This window comes from Melozone crissalis, unplaced genomic scaffold, assembly GCF_028551555.1.
Source record: "Melozone crissalis strain CALT ecotype California unplaced genomic scaffold, PUWL_Pcris_2 ptg000006l_1, whole genome shotgun sequence".
Taxonomy (NCBI): Eukaryota; Metazoa; Chordata; class Aves; order Passeriformes; family Passerellidae; genus Melozone; species Melozone crissalis.
In genome coordinates this window covers 26,074,235-26,090,704 of record NW_026535784.1, presented here as the reverse complement: position 1 = coordinate 26,090,704, position 16,470 = coordinate 26,074,235, and the positions used below count along the sequence as shown (strand labels likewise).

General features: G+C 40.2%; 1 protein-coding gene across 1 annotated transcript; it reads left to right on the top strand.

Annotated features, from left to right (window-relative positions):
• Positions 1 to 985: 985 nt before the first annotated feature.
• Positions 986 to 10,132, top strand: TLR3 (toll like receptor 3). The gene is made up of 5 exons (XM_054295091.1): positions 986 to 1,072; positions 3,797 to 4,245; positions 5,455 to 5,646; positions 7,268 to 9,093; positions 9,885 to 10,132. Exons 2-5 carry the CDS (start codon positions 3,802 to 3,804, stop codon positions 10,111 to 10,113), a joined length of 2,691 nt encoding a protein of 896 aa, XP_054151066.1. The 5' UTR covers positions 986 to 1,072; positions 3,797 to 3,801; the 3' UTR covers positions 10,114 to 10,132.
• Positions 10,133 to 16,470: the final 6,338 nt, after the last annotated feature.

Below are 16,470 nucleotides of genomic sequence, written 5' to 3'. Positions count from 1 at the left end.
ACTTAAAAATGTCAGGTGACCTCAGCAGTTAATGTGCCATACATATACTGGGTCAGTTCTGCAGAATAGTCATGAATGCCAAAGTAGTTGAAGCAATAGCATCCTGTCATGTTCAGAAGGTGGTACTGAGAAAGTCTCCTCCAGGAACCTGATGGTCAGGTTCTTTGGAAATTAGGGGCACACAGATTCACAAACAGTATCAAGAGGACACACATCTGAAAGCTGTACCTGAAATTTTAACTTGGACTTAAAAAAAAAAAAAAAAGTTGGTTTTTCTTAATTAAATATGAAATATTTTATTTCTCTCTTAGAAATTAAATATATTACTATCTCACATAACCAAATTCCCTTTTAAAGGGAATACTGTACATGGCTCTGTAGGAAACATTGTTGCTGTTTCTACTTTAAAAAACTTATGTCAGTAATCTATTACTCAGGATATTGGCTTTTGGTATATGCCCTTGGGGATTTTCAGACACTGGAAATAGCCAGGAATAAATTATATCTGAGTTTTAAATAGGATGGCGTGATGCTGCTGCTCATCTGTGATAAATTTGTGTATTTCAATCCGTTTACTTGCGGTCGCATCCACAAGCAGCAGCCGGACTGTGAGGTTAGGAGCTGTTCCCAACCCTCAGCACCTCTGAAACCTTTCATCTCAGGAGGTTCGCTATGAATGGGGCACCCGTGGCTGACGCTGCCCGGGGATGTTGATCCCGCTGGCTGCCCCAGGATGTTCATCCCGCCGGCTGCCCCGGGATGCTGATCCCGCCGGCTGCCCCGGGATGCTGATCCCGCCGGCTGCCCCGGGATCCTGATCCCGCCGGCTGCCCCGGGATCCTGATCCCGCCGGCTGTCCCGGGATCCTGATCCCGCCGGCTGCCCCGGGATGTTCATCCCGCCGGCTGCCGGAGCCGCCCCGCCGCTCCCTTCTTCCCTCGGAGCGCCTGGCCGCGCTTTCGCTTTCACTTTTTCCGGCTCTGGGCAGAGAGCTTCCTCACGGTTTTCGTGTGCTGAGAAGCTAGTGCAGAGGTGGGATGCTTCCAGACTCAAGGGGATAAAGCCCGCAGAGGTAAGTCGGTGAAATTCTTCATAAAAATAAATGTGAATATTGAGGTGCAAAGGTAAAGCGCTGCCCAGGAGTTCGGGTGATTTCCCTGATCCTGGATTTTTCTTCACTTCCAAGTTAGCCAAGTCAGTGCCAGTTTTTAAAGTTCTTCCTCATAATGTTAAAACTGTATTTCTTTCTTTTGCCCATCTGAAACGCTGTCTCTGAAGTTTGATAATGGATGTGTGCTTTCTTCACTGGACCCCCAGGCAAAGCTAAAGTTGGTTTCAGACTTCTTACAATGAAAAATCCAGGAAAAGGCAGCCCATTGGGCCTCGCTGGAAGTCAGCTAAAGAACCTGGCTTGTGATTGCGCAGTACATTTCTTCCGCTTTTTAAACTTAAAGGTGAGCCTGGCAACAATTGCTGCTGCACCCAGCAGCTGGCTGATCACCCTAAAACTAGCCCTGAGAATGATGCAGACCAGGATGCAAGCTTCTGTCACAGATAAAACTTCCCTTTTGTTTTCCTTAGTGTTTCCAGCAGTTGGTGTGCAGAGGAAAGAGGTAGGACATTTTATTTTATTTTCTCAGCCACAGGGTCATGGGTGCTGTGCTTGGCAGCAGCTGCAGCAGGCCAGGCTGACTGCAGCACCAGGAGTTTGTTGTCCCCTCCTCCTCCCCATTAGCCAGTGGCAGATGAGTGGAGACCCAGGCTATAAGAGCTGCAGGATGTGGGTCAGCTTGACATGCAGTACCCAGCAGGGAATTGTTTTTTCATTAAGGTTTATTTTAATCCATCTTTTGTAGTCCCTTGTGTGTGCCTTTGCAATGTTTTATGTCCCTCTATCCGTTGCTTGTACGCCCACTCCCACTGGATTATACAACTGTTTTCCCTTAGATGGCCATGTTGCTCCCAAAAAGGCAGCCATGAGATTCCCTTCTGGCCACTATAATGTGACTTTTTGCCACTGGAGCAGTCCTGATGCATGCCCTCTGAAAAGGCAGGTCAGCTATGGAGTCAAACTCTGCTGGGGTCTGACCTGCTAAGCTCCTGTTTGGCTGCACGTTGCAGTGTCAACTCCTTGGAGTGTTTTATTATGGTAGTGGAAATTTGTCCCTTTAGAAAATATCAGTTATGAAGAATTCTTCCCTTTTTCTATACAAATGTGCAGGTTTAATTTCTCTTCTCATTTCTTGTTTCATTGTTTGCTAAAGCATGATACTCTAATGTGCTCAAAGCTCAATCATATTAATTAAACACAGCTTCCTAGCAAAGAAAAATGGGAGCTGTAGAAGAAAGAAAGCTCACACTTCCCATGAGTTAGTCTTTTGAGAAGCTCTTCTAGCTTCCTGCTAAGTCCAGGCAGGTTTATTCCCATCTATAGCCTGTTCTGTACTGGGGCACTAATAGCCTTCTCTGCCTGGGAGCCCGTCCTGCTGAGACTGAACTGATTGGTAAACTGAGGTTAGCAGGTAGGCTCCAAGTTTGTTGGCAGAAGGCCATACAGATAAGTGTGTATCAAGACTGTGGAGACACTGTCAGACATCAGGGTTGAAAGTATAAGCTTTCTATTTTTTAAAAAAGAAAAATATTGAAGACAGGAGTCTAAGCTTATTGTTCTGTGCTACAGCATGAAAAAAACATTCTGGCAAGCGCTTACAAAGTATGTTCTCCCTCTACTAAAGATTAATTCTGTAATATGGAAGATACAGAGGACTCTTCTTTTGATTAGAAGAAATTCCATTTAATTAGGCAAGCTCTATGACTCAGAAGACTAGTCAAACCCTTGCGAGCTTACACAGCTCTGTTCTGATCAGAATTTTTATGGAATCAATTTTCTTTCTTTGGGCAGTAAAGTTTCATTACAAGATCACCAGGTGAATTTAAATCTAATGGACACTAAATGGAAAATGAACAAAATATGAAAAAGCCTAAGATTCATTAGAAATGTAATGACAAAACAGGTATAGCCATTGAAAATTAGAGTTTCAATGTTGATATCCTAATCTAAATGAACAAAAGATATGGGGAGGAGTATATAAATTCTTAAATGTATAAGTTTTCCTTAAAGTATTTGGATAAATATATTGAATCTAGGGGCAATGTCTCCTCTACACCTTGGCTGTTACCTATTTCTTTCTCTGATTAAGTTGGTACTGATTTATTTTGTGTGTTGTTACTTTCTCATATATTTCTATAGCCTGGTACTCCTTCTTTCTCTATAAGATGGAAAGACAGATAGACTTTTGTGTGATTGACTTGTAAAATAAAAACTGGCAAGAACAGTAAAAGAAAGAAGTGGTATATTATGTATTTTTACTGCATATAACTGTAAATATTTTAGATGTATTACGCTCAGAGATCAGTTACTAACATTGAGAGGCTTATGCACAATTTGTCATATTTATTGTATTTTATGAATCTTAAAGCAATGCCAAATTAATCAGAAAAGAGAAAGTAATTGGAAATTTTCATCAATAATAGATAAAGTTGGTAGCTTTTTGAACATACCTATTTTTGTGCGAGACAATATTATTGCTTTTAATTAAAAGTATTTATTTAGAGCAATTATTAGACATAACTCTTCTGCAGAAGTAAATGCAGAAGAAATTCATGGATTAAAACCACTGACTGCTCCTCACTATGAAATCACATATTTTTTAAGCTTTGCTTACTTAGCCTTCAGCTGAAGACGCAAGTCATGTCAAAATGATTGTAATTTGCAGTGTTCTTTTTGCCTTTGCAGATAGAATGATGCGAAACGCTATTCTTTGGTGGAGCAGCTTGTGTGTCAGACTGATGTTTGTCTTCTGGCCGTGTGCATCAGCTGGAAAGCAATGTCATATCCAAAATGAAATGGCTGACTGCAGTCACCTAAAGCTGACTCAAATTCCCTCTGATCTTCCAGACAATATAACGAGTTTGGACATTTCTCATAATCAGCTAAAACAGCTAGGTCCTGCAAATTTGACCAAGTACAGCCAGCTGGTTTACTTGAATGCAGGCTACAACAGCATCTCTAAACTGCAACCAGAATTGTGCCAAAATGTGCCCCTGTTGCAGATTCTGAAGTTAGAACATAATGAATTGTATAAGCTCCCTGACAGAGTCTTTGCTTCCTGCACCAACCTGACTGAGCTCAATCTAGGATACAACAGACTAAACATAAAAAATCATCCTTTCAAAACCCTGAAGGTAAGAGTTAGAAATGCACCTTTTCATGTAAATAAAGTATAAATGGGTTTTCCAGTGTTATACAGAACCGCTTTGTTATCTCAAAATACCCAACATATAATCTTTCACTGATTTTTGCTGAAGAAGAGGCCTTGTGGCTTCTTCTGTTATAGCATGTTGGAGTCTCAGTCATCTTTGTGAGTGAATGCTCTCCATTCCCCTTTCTGTATTGCATCCCTTTGAAGCACCTCTCCCATGCAGGATGTGTGCTGAGCCAATAGCAGCAACAGATGATGAGAATAGCAAAGTGGATGCTGTGGAATCTGAGCTGCCTGGGTAGCTGGTAGCCTCAATTCTCAAAGTTGAGGTTTAAGTATTTAAACCAGGAAGGCCAGTGCTTAGGCCGAATGTATCTCTCAGGACTTCAAGAACTGAGAAAGAGTAAAAATGTTTTTATTGTACCTTTGCTTTCTCTGCTAGTTTACATGTGGTTAAATATTCTTGTCTGTAGCAGAGACTGGGGGACCACCACAGAAAGCAGGAAAGGACTATTTCACTGTCTTTGTACCAGGCAGGACTCATGCAAAATGAAGAGCCTAAGGACAAAAAAAAGTAAAGTAAGGACAATGTGTAGGTACTAATTGTCACTCAGTCTTCCAATGAGTATGCATGTGGTTTTGAATAGGTCTGAACTTTCCTGCTAAACTCAGTATTCCAGTTCAGTTGCATGAAGTGTACTTGCTTGCACTATAGGACCGCTGGCACAACTAAATACAGTGAGTGCAACCAACTTCCATGTTGGGAATTTCACCTTCCTCATTCCATTTACGGGGCTGGACCACGCTGAAAAAGCATGGAATGCAATGTCTAACACTGCAATAGTTGTAACTACAGCCACCTGCAGGCTTATGCATTTATCACTTTATATGAGTGAGGGCCTTCAGTGAATCAAGGAACGTTAACTAAATCTAATTTGGTTCGCAGTAGATACTTTAGCAGGTTAATACCATTAATACCATGAAAGTTACTGGTGTGAAAAATATAGAATACTTCTTTCAGTAGGAGCTTGAAAGCTGCCATTTCTGTACTGCAAATTTATTTTAAGTGTAGTATTGCAACAAATTTCTAATCAGTTGTACTCTACTGAAATATTTCTAAATGTTTTGTGTATTACATAAAATAAAGATTAAAAAATAATTTTATACTTTTTTTCTTGCATATTCTCTCCAGAACTTGAAAATTTTGGACCTATCTCATAATTCTTTGAAGTCAGCCAATTTAGGATTGGAGCAACAGTTGGAGAAACTTCATGAACTCATGTTGGGGAGCAACCAAATCACTGAGTTGAAAAAAGAAGACTTCAGTTTTCTTAGCAACACCTCATTAAATAGTCTTGATTTGTCATCAAATCCACTAAAAGAGGTAGGAAGTATTTCAACAGAAATTTAATAGGTGTAAGTATAAAATGGAACTATTCTGATTTGCCCTTTATGGTTGTATGGCATTTACATTACAATTTTGATCCAGTGAGGTCCAAAACCCATTTTATACAGCATTCCTCCTGACCTCCAGCAGTGATTTACAGAATTACTGTTTTGCCACTGAAATCGGCACAGGCTGGTTTCATATGGGCTGGTTCCATGTAGATCAGAGGTCTAAAGCAAGACCTAAATTGAGACGCTCTTAGAATCCTTAGCAGGTATTTTCTGTGCAGAACTATTTTTGCACGTGCTGAAGGTGAAGGGCTGACTCACTTTCCAAGTGGGTATAAAGTGTGGTAGTATACAAGTCTGGTTATACAATCTAGGTTTCACTTCTCAGTTAATCAAAGAGAGCGTTCAACTTGAGGCTATGGGAACATCAGAGAAATAATCATTCCAGAAACATATACCTTATTCCTTAAAAAAAAACCCCATATGGGTGCTTTGTCTTCCATCTGTGCACTCTGACCTGCTTCTCAGTGTTTTGATTCTTTGAAGAGTGATGGTTAAGTGTGGCAATTCTAAACTGGTTGACTCTCAGCATATGAATACTGAATATGCATTGAATTTCCTTGGTTCGTTTGGTTTTTGTTTGTTTCTTTTGCTTTGTTTCCCAGTTGATTGATCTCTAAAAAATATGTACACTGAACCTACAAGAATATTTTAAAGTGGTATAAGTTTGTATCCATGCTAAGAGTGAATCCCACCATCCTCTTTCACTTGGCCTCTTCATCCCTCCCTCTTTCTGATTCCAGCTTTTATGAGTCTTTGTGCTGGATCACTGAGGCAACTCTACACATGTTTTGGCTTGGTTAGCTTGTAGTCACACTGGTTCCCTACCTGGTTCACTGTGTGACTGCAAGTGGGGCTATTCTGGCACAAGGGTACAGAGTGTGGATGAGTAAATGGCACTACTCCTTTCTTGGGCACTGCTACTTTGTGCCAGTTTCAGCTGCTCTGGTTTTACAGTACTGCTATCTAAAAAGCAGCCTTATGCATTTGAATAATTCTGAAAAATGGAGTATTTAATCCCTCAGCTGTATGTTAATTGAGATGAGGGGCCAGCACTATGATAAAAGCTTGTGATCCATATTGTGAAAGCAAGTGTGTAGTATTAGGTTTTTCATATTAGCTTCAGTTTGCACATAGAAACTGGGTTTCTTCTTGTCTGTCTGCGGACCTAATAACTAGTAGATTAGTATACCTAGCAGATATCAATAAAATAAATTTGAAAAGAGATATAAAAAATTGAGAGATACTTCTAGAGAAGAAGTTTTGGTTAGTGGATTGAAACTTGCATCCCACTAAGCCACTTTCTGTCTTCTTCTGAAATAATACTACTCAGATTTATGATAATCATGTTATAAGTGATAGAACTATTGTCACAAGAAGTGTATACTCCATAAAGTGTTTGTCTGAACTTGGCTGTGAAGCAATCTGAGTGTAGGAGTTCTATTCTTCTAAGAAATTGCATTTGAAAGCCTTTCCAAGTTTTCGTTTTATTGGTCAACTTTCTTACATCTTTCTTGTTTAGCTCAAGTTTTTTTTTCTTGTCCTTTCAGTTTCATACGGGATGCTTCCATACAATTGGAAATTTGTGTGGCCTCATACTGAACAATATTGAACTTGGAGAAAATCGCACAAAGAAACTTTGTACAGAATTGTCAAACACAGCAATTCGAAACCTCTCACTAAGCCATGTGAAACTTTCCTACATTGGCAAGTCAACTTTCCAGGGACTGCAAGGAACAAATCTTACAATTTTAAACCTTTCCCAAAATTCTCTCTCTGTCATAGAAAACGATTCATTTCAGTGGCTTTCAAGTTTACAATACTTAAACCTGAAGATTAATAATATTCATGTAACTTCGCATTCATTTTATGGATTATCCAACCTTAAATATTTGAATCTCATAAACTCACTTGCTGGGAAAATTGAAGATTTTTCTTTTCATTGGCTATACCACCTGGAGTACCTTATAATGGATAATAACAATTTTCCAGGAATTACTGCTAACATGTTCACAGGTCTGAATAACCTGAAATATCTGAGTCTCTGCAACTGCAACATAAAATTACAAAGAATAACTAATAAAACATTTTCATCACTTGCTAATTCTAGCTTACAGGTTCTCAACCTCACAAAAACCAGAATCTCTACAATAGAAAGCGGGGCATTTTCTTCCCTGGGACACCTGAAAATTCTTGATCTTGGTCTCAATGAAATTAGTCAACAGCTTACAGGTCATGAGTTTAAAGGTCTCAATAATATACAAGATATTTATCTTTCCTATAATAAAAACTTGACTTTGCAAAGCGAATCATTCATTTTTGTCCCAGGCCTTAGAAAACTGATGCTGAGGAAGGTAGGCTGCAGTAATCTGGCCTTTTCTCCTTCCCCTTTTCATCCTCTACGAAACCTGACTGTCCTGGACATCAGCAATAACAACATAGCAAACATACAAGAAGACTTGTTTGATGGACTTGACAAACTTGACATCCTGGATTTGCAGCACAATAATTTAGCCCGGCTTTGGAAACATGCAAATCCGGGTGGCCCTGTTCTTTTTTTAAAGGGTCTTCCCAATTTGCAGATTCTTAATTTAAAATCAAATGGGCTTGATGAAATTCCAGTTCAGGTTTTCAAGGGTCTGTTTCAATTAAAACACTTGGATTTAGGCTCAAATAATTTGAATTTGCTTCCGGCAACTCTGTTTGATGACCAAGCCTCTCTGAATTCATTGAACCTTCAGAAAAATCTGATAACCTCAGTTGAAGAAAAAGTATTTGGTCCACCTTTCAGGAGCTTGAGAAGACTAGAGATGGATTCCAATCCCTTTGATTGTACCTGTGAAAGCATTGCTTGGTTTGCTGATTGGCTTAATGAGACCCAAGCAGATATACCTGGATTGAGGTCCCAGTACATTTGCAACACCCCACCTAAATATCATGGTAGTCTGGTTTTGTATTTTGATAGCTCAGCCTGCAAAGACAGTGCTCCATTTCAACTTCTTTTTGTGATCTCTACCACTGTTGTGACACTATTCATTTTTATTGTCCTTACCATCCATTTTGAAGGGTGGAGAATAGCTTTCTACTGGAATGTTTTAGTCAATCGAATGCTTGGTTTTAAAGAATTTGAGAGACAACAGGAACAGTATGATTACGATGCCTACGTTATTCATGCAAGAGAAGACAAGAATTGGGTGTCTAAAAATTTCATGTCTCTGGAAAAAAATAACCACTTTGAAATTAAGTTTTGTTTAGAAGAACGGGATTTTGAAGCAGGTGTATCTGTATTTGAAGCCACAATTAACAGCATAAAAATGAGCAGGAAGATTATTTTCATTGTGACTGAACACCTTTTACAGGATCCCTGGTGTAAAAAGTGAGTAAGATTTGAAATTTTATCTGTAAGAGGAAAAATTTCTTAAGAGATATTTTACCAAGATAATTATTTAGTTGTAACTTAATAAAAAATACCATTTAATGAAAAACACCAACTCAAAATCTACTTCAATATATTTACCTAATATATTGTAACTTTAAAGTAACTCCTAATTAATAAAGTTAATTGTTTCACACATACGGTATTGTACATTTGAATATCTAAGTCAATGTTTTAGGCATTTTCTTGGGTGTTTTTTGTGGGGTTTGTTGTTTGTTTGATTTAGTTGTTTGGGTTTTTAGATTTGTTTTTGTTGTGGTTTTTTGGTTTTGTTTTGTTTGGTTGGTTTGTTGGGTTTCTTTTTGCTTTTGAGGCTTTTTGGGAGGGGGAGGGGTCTTTTGTTTTGTTTTGTTTGGTTGAGGTTTTTTTCCCAAAAGTCAGGCTGATACCTTTGCAGTTTGCTTTCCTTAAATCACACATTTGAAGAAGAGCAACAATGAGTGAGACCACTAGGATTGAAAGATGGTTTTTGTTTCCCTTTAAGTTAGTCTTTTCACTATTCTTACATAGTGGTCTCATAAAGAAAGGGATTTTGCTAAACAAGGCAATATCAAGACAGTACACTTAAGTTATATTTTTAGAACGTTCTTTTATTTTTTTTAGTTAGAGGCAACTAATTAAAGGAAAGTAATAACCATTGTATATCACAAAATAGATACTAAGATCCCGTTAATCTTTTCTTTCTCTTTCACATAAAAGAAAACACTAATTTTTGTTTATTTTTGCTTCAGTTTCAAGGTATATCATGCTCTCCAGCAAGCTATTGAACAAAGTCGGGACTCCATCATACTGATCTTTCTTGATGATATCCAAGATTACAAGTTGTATCATGCACTTCACCTGAGAAGAGGAATGTTCAGATCTCGCTGCATCTTGAACTGGCCAGCCCAGAAAGAACGAGTCAGTGCATTTCATCAGCAATTAGTGATGGCACTTAAATGTAGAAGTAAAGTGCACTGATTTTTGAACTACAGATTTGAATTATGGGGCAATTTCATTGTGTACTTTCTACCACTGGAAAACTAGCAAGCCTTCATGAAGGTCTGAAGAAGTTTGTCATCCTGTAAATATATGTAAGGGGCACTATCATTTAAATTTATTTGTTTATATTCCTATTTTTGCTGATATTTTAATTCAGCTGCACTGAAGTGATGTTAAAAGAGATCATGGTGGATAGACATTTCAATCAGTGTATTGAAAATGTGGTAGAAATTCTGAAAAGCAGTGAGAATCACTGATGTTCTATGAAATGATGTAGAGTAGAAAAGACAGACTCTCTAAGGGGATATACAAAAGAAAATGCATTAATGATAAAACAGCAAAATCTTTGTAGAAGGTAGAGTGGACACTAGTTCTTGCTTTTGAAACATGGGGGATTCAGTGCCTCCAGCTGGAAAGCTTTTCTTGTGAAACACATTAAGCAACACAGAAAATTACTTCCGTAATTCAAAACAACGATTCGCAGTTCAAAAGTGAGTTTCAAAGTGAGCAGCTACAAAGTGGGTTTTAATACCTTTGTGATTATGCCTTCTGGGGGGCTAATACTGGTTGCTATCAAAAAGTGACTTTCAGGCTGATGAGTCAAATTATTTAATAAATTTGGTATCAGGAAAAAAAATTTTTGCTCTTCTCTGTTGAAATTCAGAGAGCTGGAAGGACATTAACACTGAGAGATGTCACCTTGATTCTTAGAATGCACACAAAACTGTATGCAGGCTGCACACAGAACTTGAAATCAATGTGAAACATGGCCAAGGCACAACTGCTGCACCTATATAAAATTTATAAAGGCACAGATGTTTCTATAATATAGCCAGAAGACAACTTTGTGGAGAAAGTGGTGCTACTGCAATTTCATTACCAAAAATTTTGTTAATGGTAAAGCAACAACAACAAAGAAATCATTTTAAATAGTATCAGAAACATTATTGTGACCACAGGTAGAGGTGGAGTGGGAAAAAAATTTCAGTGCTAGATTGATTTCAATTTTTTTTGTATCCCTTTATACACAGCTTTGCCTTTGATAGCTAAAAACAAAACTGTAAAAAAAATCAGATAGAATCCTGCAGTTTATTTCTTGTATATTAAGCTAGTTTTTTTCCTGAGCATATTTTACAGAAGTGTGGGCTAGATGGCAATTTCCAGGGCATTAAGCTTCAAACATATGGGCTAGTAGCTTGATCTGGAGAGAGAGCTGAGGCTGAGCAAAATGTGCTTTCAAGAGTGTTTATAATGTTTAACACTGGCTAAAATGATGGTGAATCTGAGCACAAGTTATTGTAAATTAGACACAAGTCAGTCATTTGTATAGTTTTGTTAATAATTAATTCCTGCTGCAAGGACCTTTTAAAACTTTGTCAGCTTTTAGCAGGTCTGTGATTCTTCAATAGCTCAGGAATATTTTTAAATTGCTTTTTTCCCCTAGCATTTCCCTCATCAACTTCAATACCACTGTTGCTACAAGAATGTTTACCGCTTTAGAAAACAGTTCTGTACTTCACATTTAAAACTGCTTTTCTCATTATTTGCTATATGTGTAGATGAAAAATTGGGTTTTAACAGGTTTCCTATTGTCCCATGATGATAAAAACCTAAACAAGACAAATAATTAGTGAAATACAATTTTTTTCATGCACTGGAATAGTGAAGGGGGTGCAGATGTCTTCACTTGCCTGGGAAGTCCTGAGTGAAAACAAAACAGGCTTTGTTTACAGCTGAAGTGATAGATGATGATTCCCTAATTACAGTAATAGGATTATCCCCATTGTGATGCTTTCATCTCATCTTTCTCACCTTTTCAGGCGAAGTGACAAATTCTTTCTTCATGCTTAGGCCATGAAAGTTGAGGAGGCAAGTTGGTAATTATGGTGTGCCAGGTATGCACCATATCAACTGTTCTTTCTCTTATTTAAAGACTAACATGTGACAGGGTTCCTATCCTGAATCTGCAATGACACATAGCAGCAGAATTTCTCTTTCCACATTAACATAAATTGTTTAGAAAATGCTAGTAGCTCACATGGATATTATTGGTATTCACATGGATATTAAAAATGACATAAAGATGAAGAGAACACATGGAGAAATGCTGCGGTGAAATGTGATACAAGAGGTCAGACTAGATTATCTAATGGTCTTTTCTGATTCTTAGAGTGTGACAAATGACAGCATGTCTAAATTCTTAAAGATTTTTCTAGTTACTACAAAAGTCTCCAAAATTGGTTTCAGAAGAGTGAAAAAAATCTTATAAATGCTTAGTTTTGTAATACAGCTAGGAATACAAAGTACTGGGTGATGAATGAAAAATCCCTTTAAATTATAAAAATATGATGAATACATTCTAAACAGTTATTTTAGTACGTAGATGCAGTTTAAAATAATCTACCACAATAACAGACATTATAAAGGTTCACAATGTATAAAATAATAAAAAAACTGGTTCATAATGTAGAAAAAAAAAAGGCACAAAAATAATAATCACAGGGCCAGTGGTAATCATCAGTTATACCAGACCTAAAATTTTCCTATAAATTTTCCCTGTTTTTCTGAAAGTTACTTCTAGTCTGCTCCTCTTTGTTTGACAAATTTATTGATATTAAATAAATGGGCTTAACATGGCTAAGAGTTGTAAGTGCTTTCAGTGTTCACAGTCTATGTCTGAGCTGGGCAGTCTCAGTGCAGTGGGCAGCATGAGATTACATTATGTTGATTTGCTGATGAGTTAAACACCAAATAAATGAAAAGTAGTTCCAAACTTGTAATATCAAAGATGTTACATAGGACTAAAGAGGAGCCATTTGTATTGAAAGCAGAATATATAGAGGACTTGAGTGAGGTAGAATGCTCAAGTCTGGAGATTTGGAGTGGAACCTGACGGTTTCTGCAGATCTTGAATGACAGGTGTCATGGTTCAGGAATACTATTCCCCAATTTAGTGTTCTAAACTGTGTGCTACTCGCTCACTCCTCCCTCCCCCTGGCAGGCTGGAGAGCAGAACTGGAGACACAAAAGGTGAACATCATGGGTTGAGATAAGAACAATTTACTTGAAAAGCAATGAAACAAAAATCAAACAGTAACATGAACAACATTAATAACAAGAGTGTACAAGAGAGGTGATCGATTCACATGCGAGTTCTTACCTCATGGAACACAAAGGACCCCTGCCCCTTGTACTTGATGTGAGGAGACACAGAATTACCTCAGGGTCCTAGCCGTGCCCCTCCTTGCTATTGCAAACATTAACCCAGCCCTGGCCAGAACCAGGACACAGGGAGTAATGAACAAGTTACACGTAGTGATGCTCATACATATAGCTGAGATAAATATACTACCCACCAACAATTATGCTACTTTCACTGTGGCTTAGTCAGGGCTTTTTACCATGGTACGAATAAATTCAGGTTGTGTTGCCGTTAGATTTAAGTGCACCTATTCCATAAGGTTTTGTCAGAACATATCCTGGTTTGTAAGAAAAAGGCCTGGAATACTCCAGTTTCAAATCTCAGTCCTCTACTTAGTGGTCTGTGTGCTCTCTGCCAGCTCATTGCGCTCCTTGATGTGCTAGGAAGACAAGGCAGACATAAAATTCCTCACTTTGTACTCCTGGTTGTTGTGGACCAGCAGCTGCCAACTTAACATCGATAGTACAACTAGTTGGTTGATGTACGATCTTGGGGCTCACATGTATAAAGCAACTGGTCTAACTTTCAGCCTGTGCTGTTCTCTTGGGCACTCCAAGGGCCACATAACCTGTCATGTTCTGAGCTGGCACAATATTTGCCTTGTCCATAATACTAAGAATTACAGTGTTCCCAAACTGCTGCTGGTTGTTCATATTGATCTTCAGTCAGGCAGACAACCCAGTGTTGGAAAGCCAGGGCAAAGTTAATCATTCCCCACTGTGTGCCCTCAGCTGACTGGCTTGTGCCACTGTCACCCTCTAGTGCTCTCCAAGCTGCCTAGGATGGCTGGGAGCGCCTTTAAAAGCCCGCGAGCTGTTGCTTCCCCACAGCTCCTTTCTGCATCTGCCTGGCACGGTGACAAAGATGCGCTGGCTTGGGTCGCTGTCGCTCCCCACTTCTGGTTAAGCCCTCCCTACGCACAGATGTGTGAAGAGGGCCCTGCTGCCCTGGTAGGTGGGCTTCGTTTTTGCCCTGTAATATTAGACGGAATTCTAACTGGAGGGGAAATGTGACCTTTGCCGCGGCCCGGCACCCCGCAGGTGCGCAGGCCGGTCGGGGCTGCTCCCGGGCCTTCCGCCGGCGCGGTGCTCCCCGCCCAGGGCGGTGCGTGCCCGGCGGGGTTTGTTTCGCTTAGCAACGCCTGCCGGGCCGCAGGCAGCGGGCAGCTCCCGCCGGAGGCCGCCGGCCCTCGACAGGGCTTGCGGCGCCGGGAAGGGGCTCCCGTCCCAGCCTGCCATGAAGGTGGCGGCCCTGAGGGCGGGCGCCCTTCTCTCCAGGCTGCGCCGCTCCCCGCCGGCCCCCAGCCCGCAACCCCCGTCCCCCGGGGGCCGCGCCGAGGGCAGGGGCGGCCGCGCCCCGCGCCCGGCCCCCAGCGAGGCGGACAAGGAGCCCGGGGGGCGGGCGGCGGCCAAGGCGCTGCTCGTCACCCTGCCCGACATCGGGGAGGAGGCGGTGGCCGAGGGCGACGAGGCGGCCGGCAGCCCACAGCTTCCCGTGTGAGTGAGTGAGCGCCCCGCAAACCTGGGTACGGGGGAGGTGTGCGCCCCTCACTGCTGGGGCTTCCTTCCACCTGGCTTTTTCTGCCTCTGGGCGTCCTGAGAGGTACCGGACATCTCCGGGGGCAGGGTTTTCCCTCCCCCGGCGCTGTGCCAGAGGCAGGGAAGCGCATCTTCACCGCCAGGAGCGGTGGCTCGCACCGCTGTGTGTGTGCGGCGCCGTGAGGAACGAAGAGCTCCAAAACGCTCGCGATCCCGCGTGGAAGGGACCGGAGTCGGAGCCCGGCCCTGCACGGAAAATTGTCCCAGCCCCACCTGGGGATGCGCAGGGGGAGAAGCCGGGGTGCAGAGGGCGCGCAGGGGATGGTGAGCTTGAGTAGGTATCGTAAAGGTCCCGCACGCAGGTGTGCGAGTTGTATCAAGTTCTGTCCCGAGGCTGCTACTGCGCATCAAAGCAGATATTTCAGTCACTGCCTAGTGAGGTTCTAAAGTGACAATAACAGGTGTGAAACTTGGTTTGGATGCTTCTGTGTTTAATTTTCAAGTCCCACCTTGAAACGTTTAAGGTTTGCTGCGTATAAAAGAAGCCTGTTAAATATGTGCTTCCATTTGGTGCTATTTTACTACAGCAAAGGTATACTGAAGTGGTTTCTTAGTGTATTTAAACCACAGGAATTTATAAAAGTGAGCAACAGTTGCATTACTGTATAGGTGGAATTTTTCATACAAAAAAAAGGAAGGTTCTGTATATATTTCATGGACATCTATAAATGCTGCTTCTGTAGTATTGAACTGTGCTAACCTTTACAACTGACAATCAGAAGAACGGTAATGTTTTGTTAGGTGTTGATAGGAATGAATGTGTATTTAAGTTTTTAACTCCAAAGGACTGGAATCTCTTTTAGTACACTTAAATCTTCAGATGGATTTTGGAACTTCTGCTTTAAGTTCGGTTTCCATGTAGGATAATATTTAAAGTAGGAGCACAAATCCTCCCTGACGTGCTTCTTTTATTTCCCCCTACTCCAATCTAGAGCTTTTTATTTTGTTTCAGAACATACTGTAAGCTCTTTCAGGCTTAAAACTTTTACTGTATTTGTAAAATAGTAGCCTTTTATGAATAGAGAGGTTAATCTGGTTTTATGTGTAGTAATAGAGCTCTGTTTCTAAGATGTTTGGTGCTTTACATAAACAATGCCAGAACAAATCAGTGTTATATCCATGTAATTTCCCCCTAGCTACTTATTTTTTTCAGTACCAAAAATAAAGCCGAGTAAAATGTCTATGACTTTTATCATTAGAAAAATTTAAAGAATGGAATCCACTCTTAAAACAAACTGATTGTATTGGGATGAAGAATAAACCCTATTATTTTAAAACTGATTGTGTCCAGCAAAATACTAATTTTGACTTGCTATTGAACCACTTCTAATTGATATCATCTTATTATCCCCTAACTTAAGGTTTTGTATGCATGGTGGCATTTCAAATATTTTATTAATAGCAATCAAGGTTATACTGATAAGGTATTGTCTGTCTTCAAAAAACAAAACCAAACCAGAAAGAGGTAGAAGAAGGAAAAAAATACATCACTGACAAGGAAAGTCTATACCTCCACATTAGCATTTTTTTAATTAG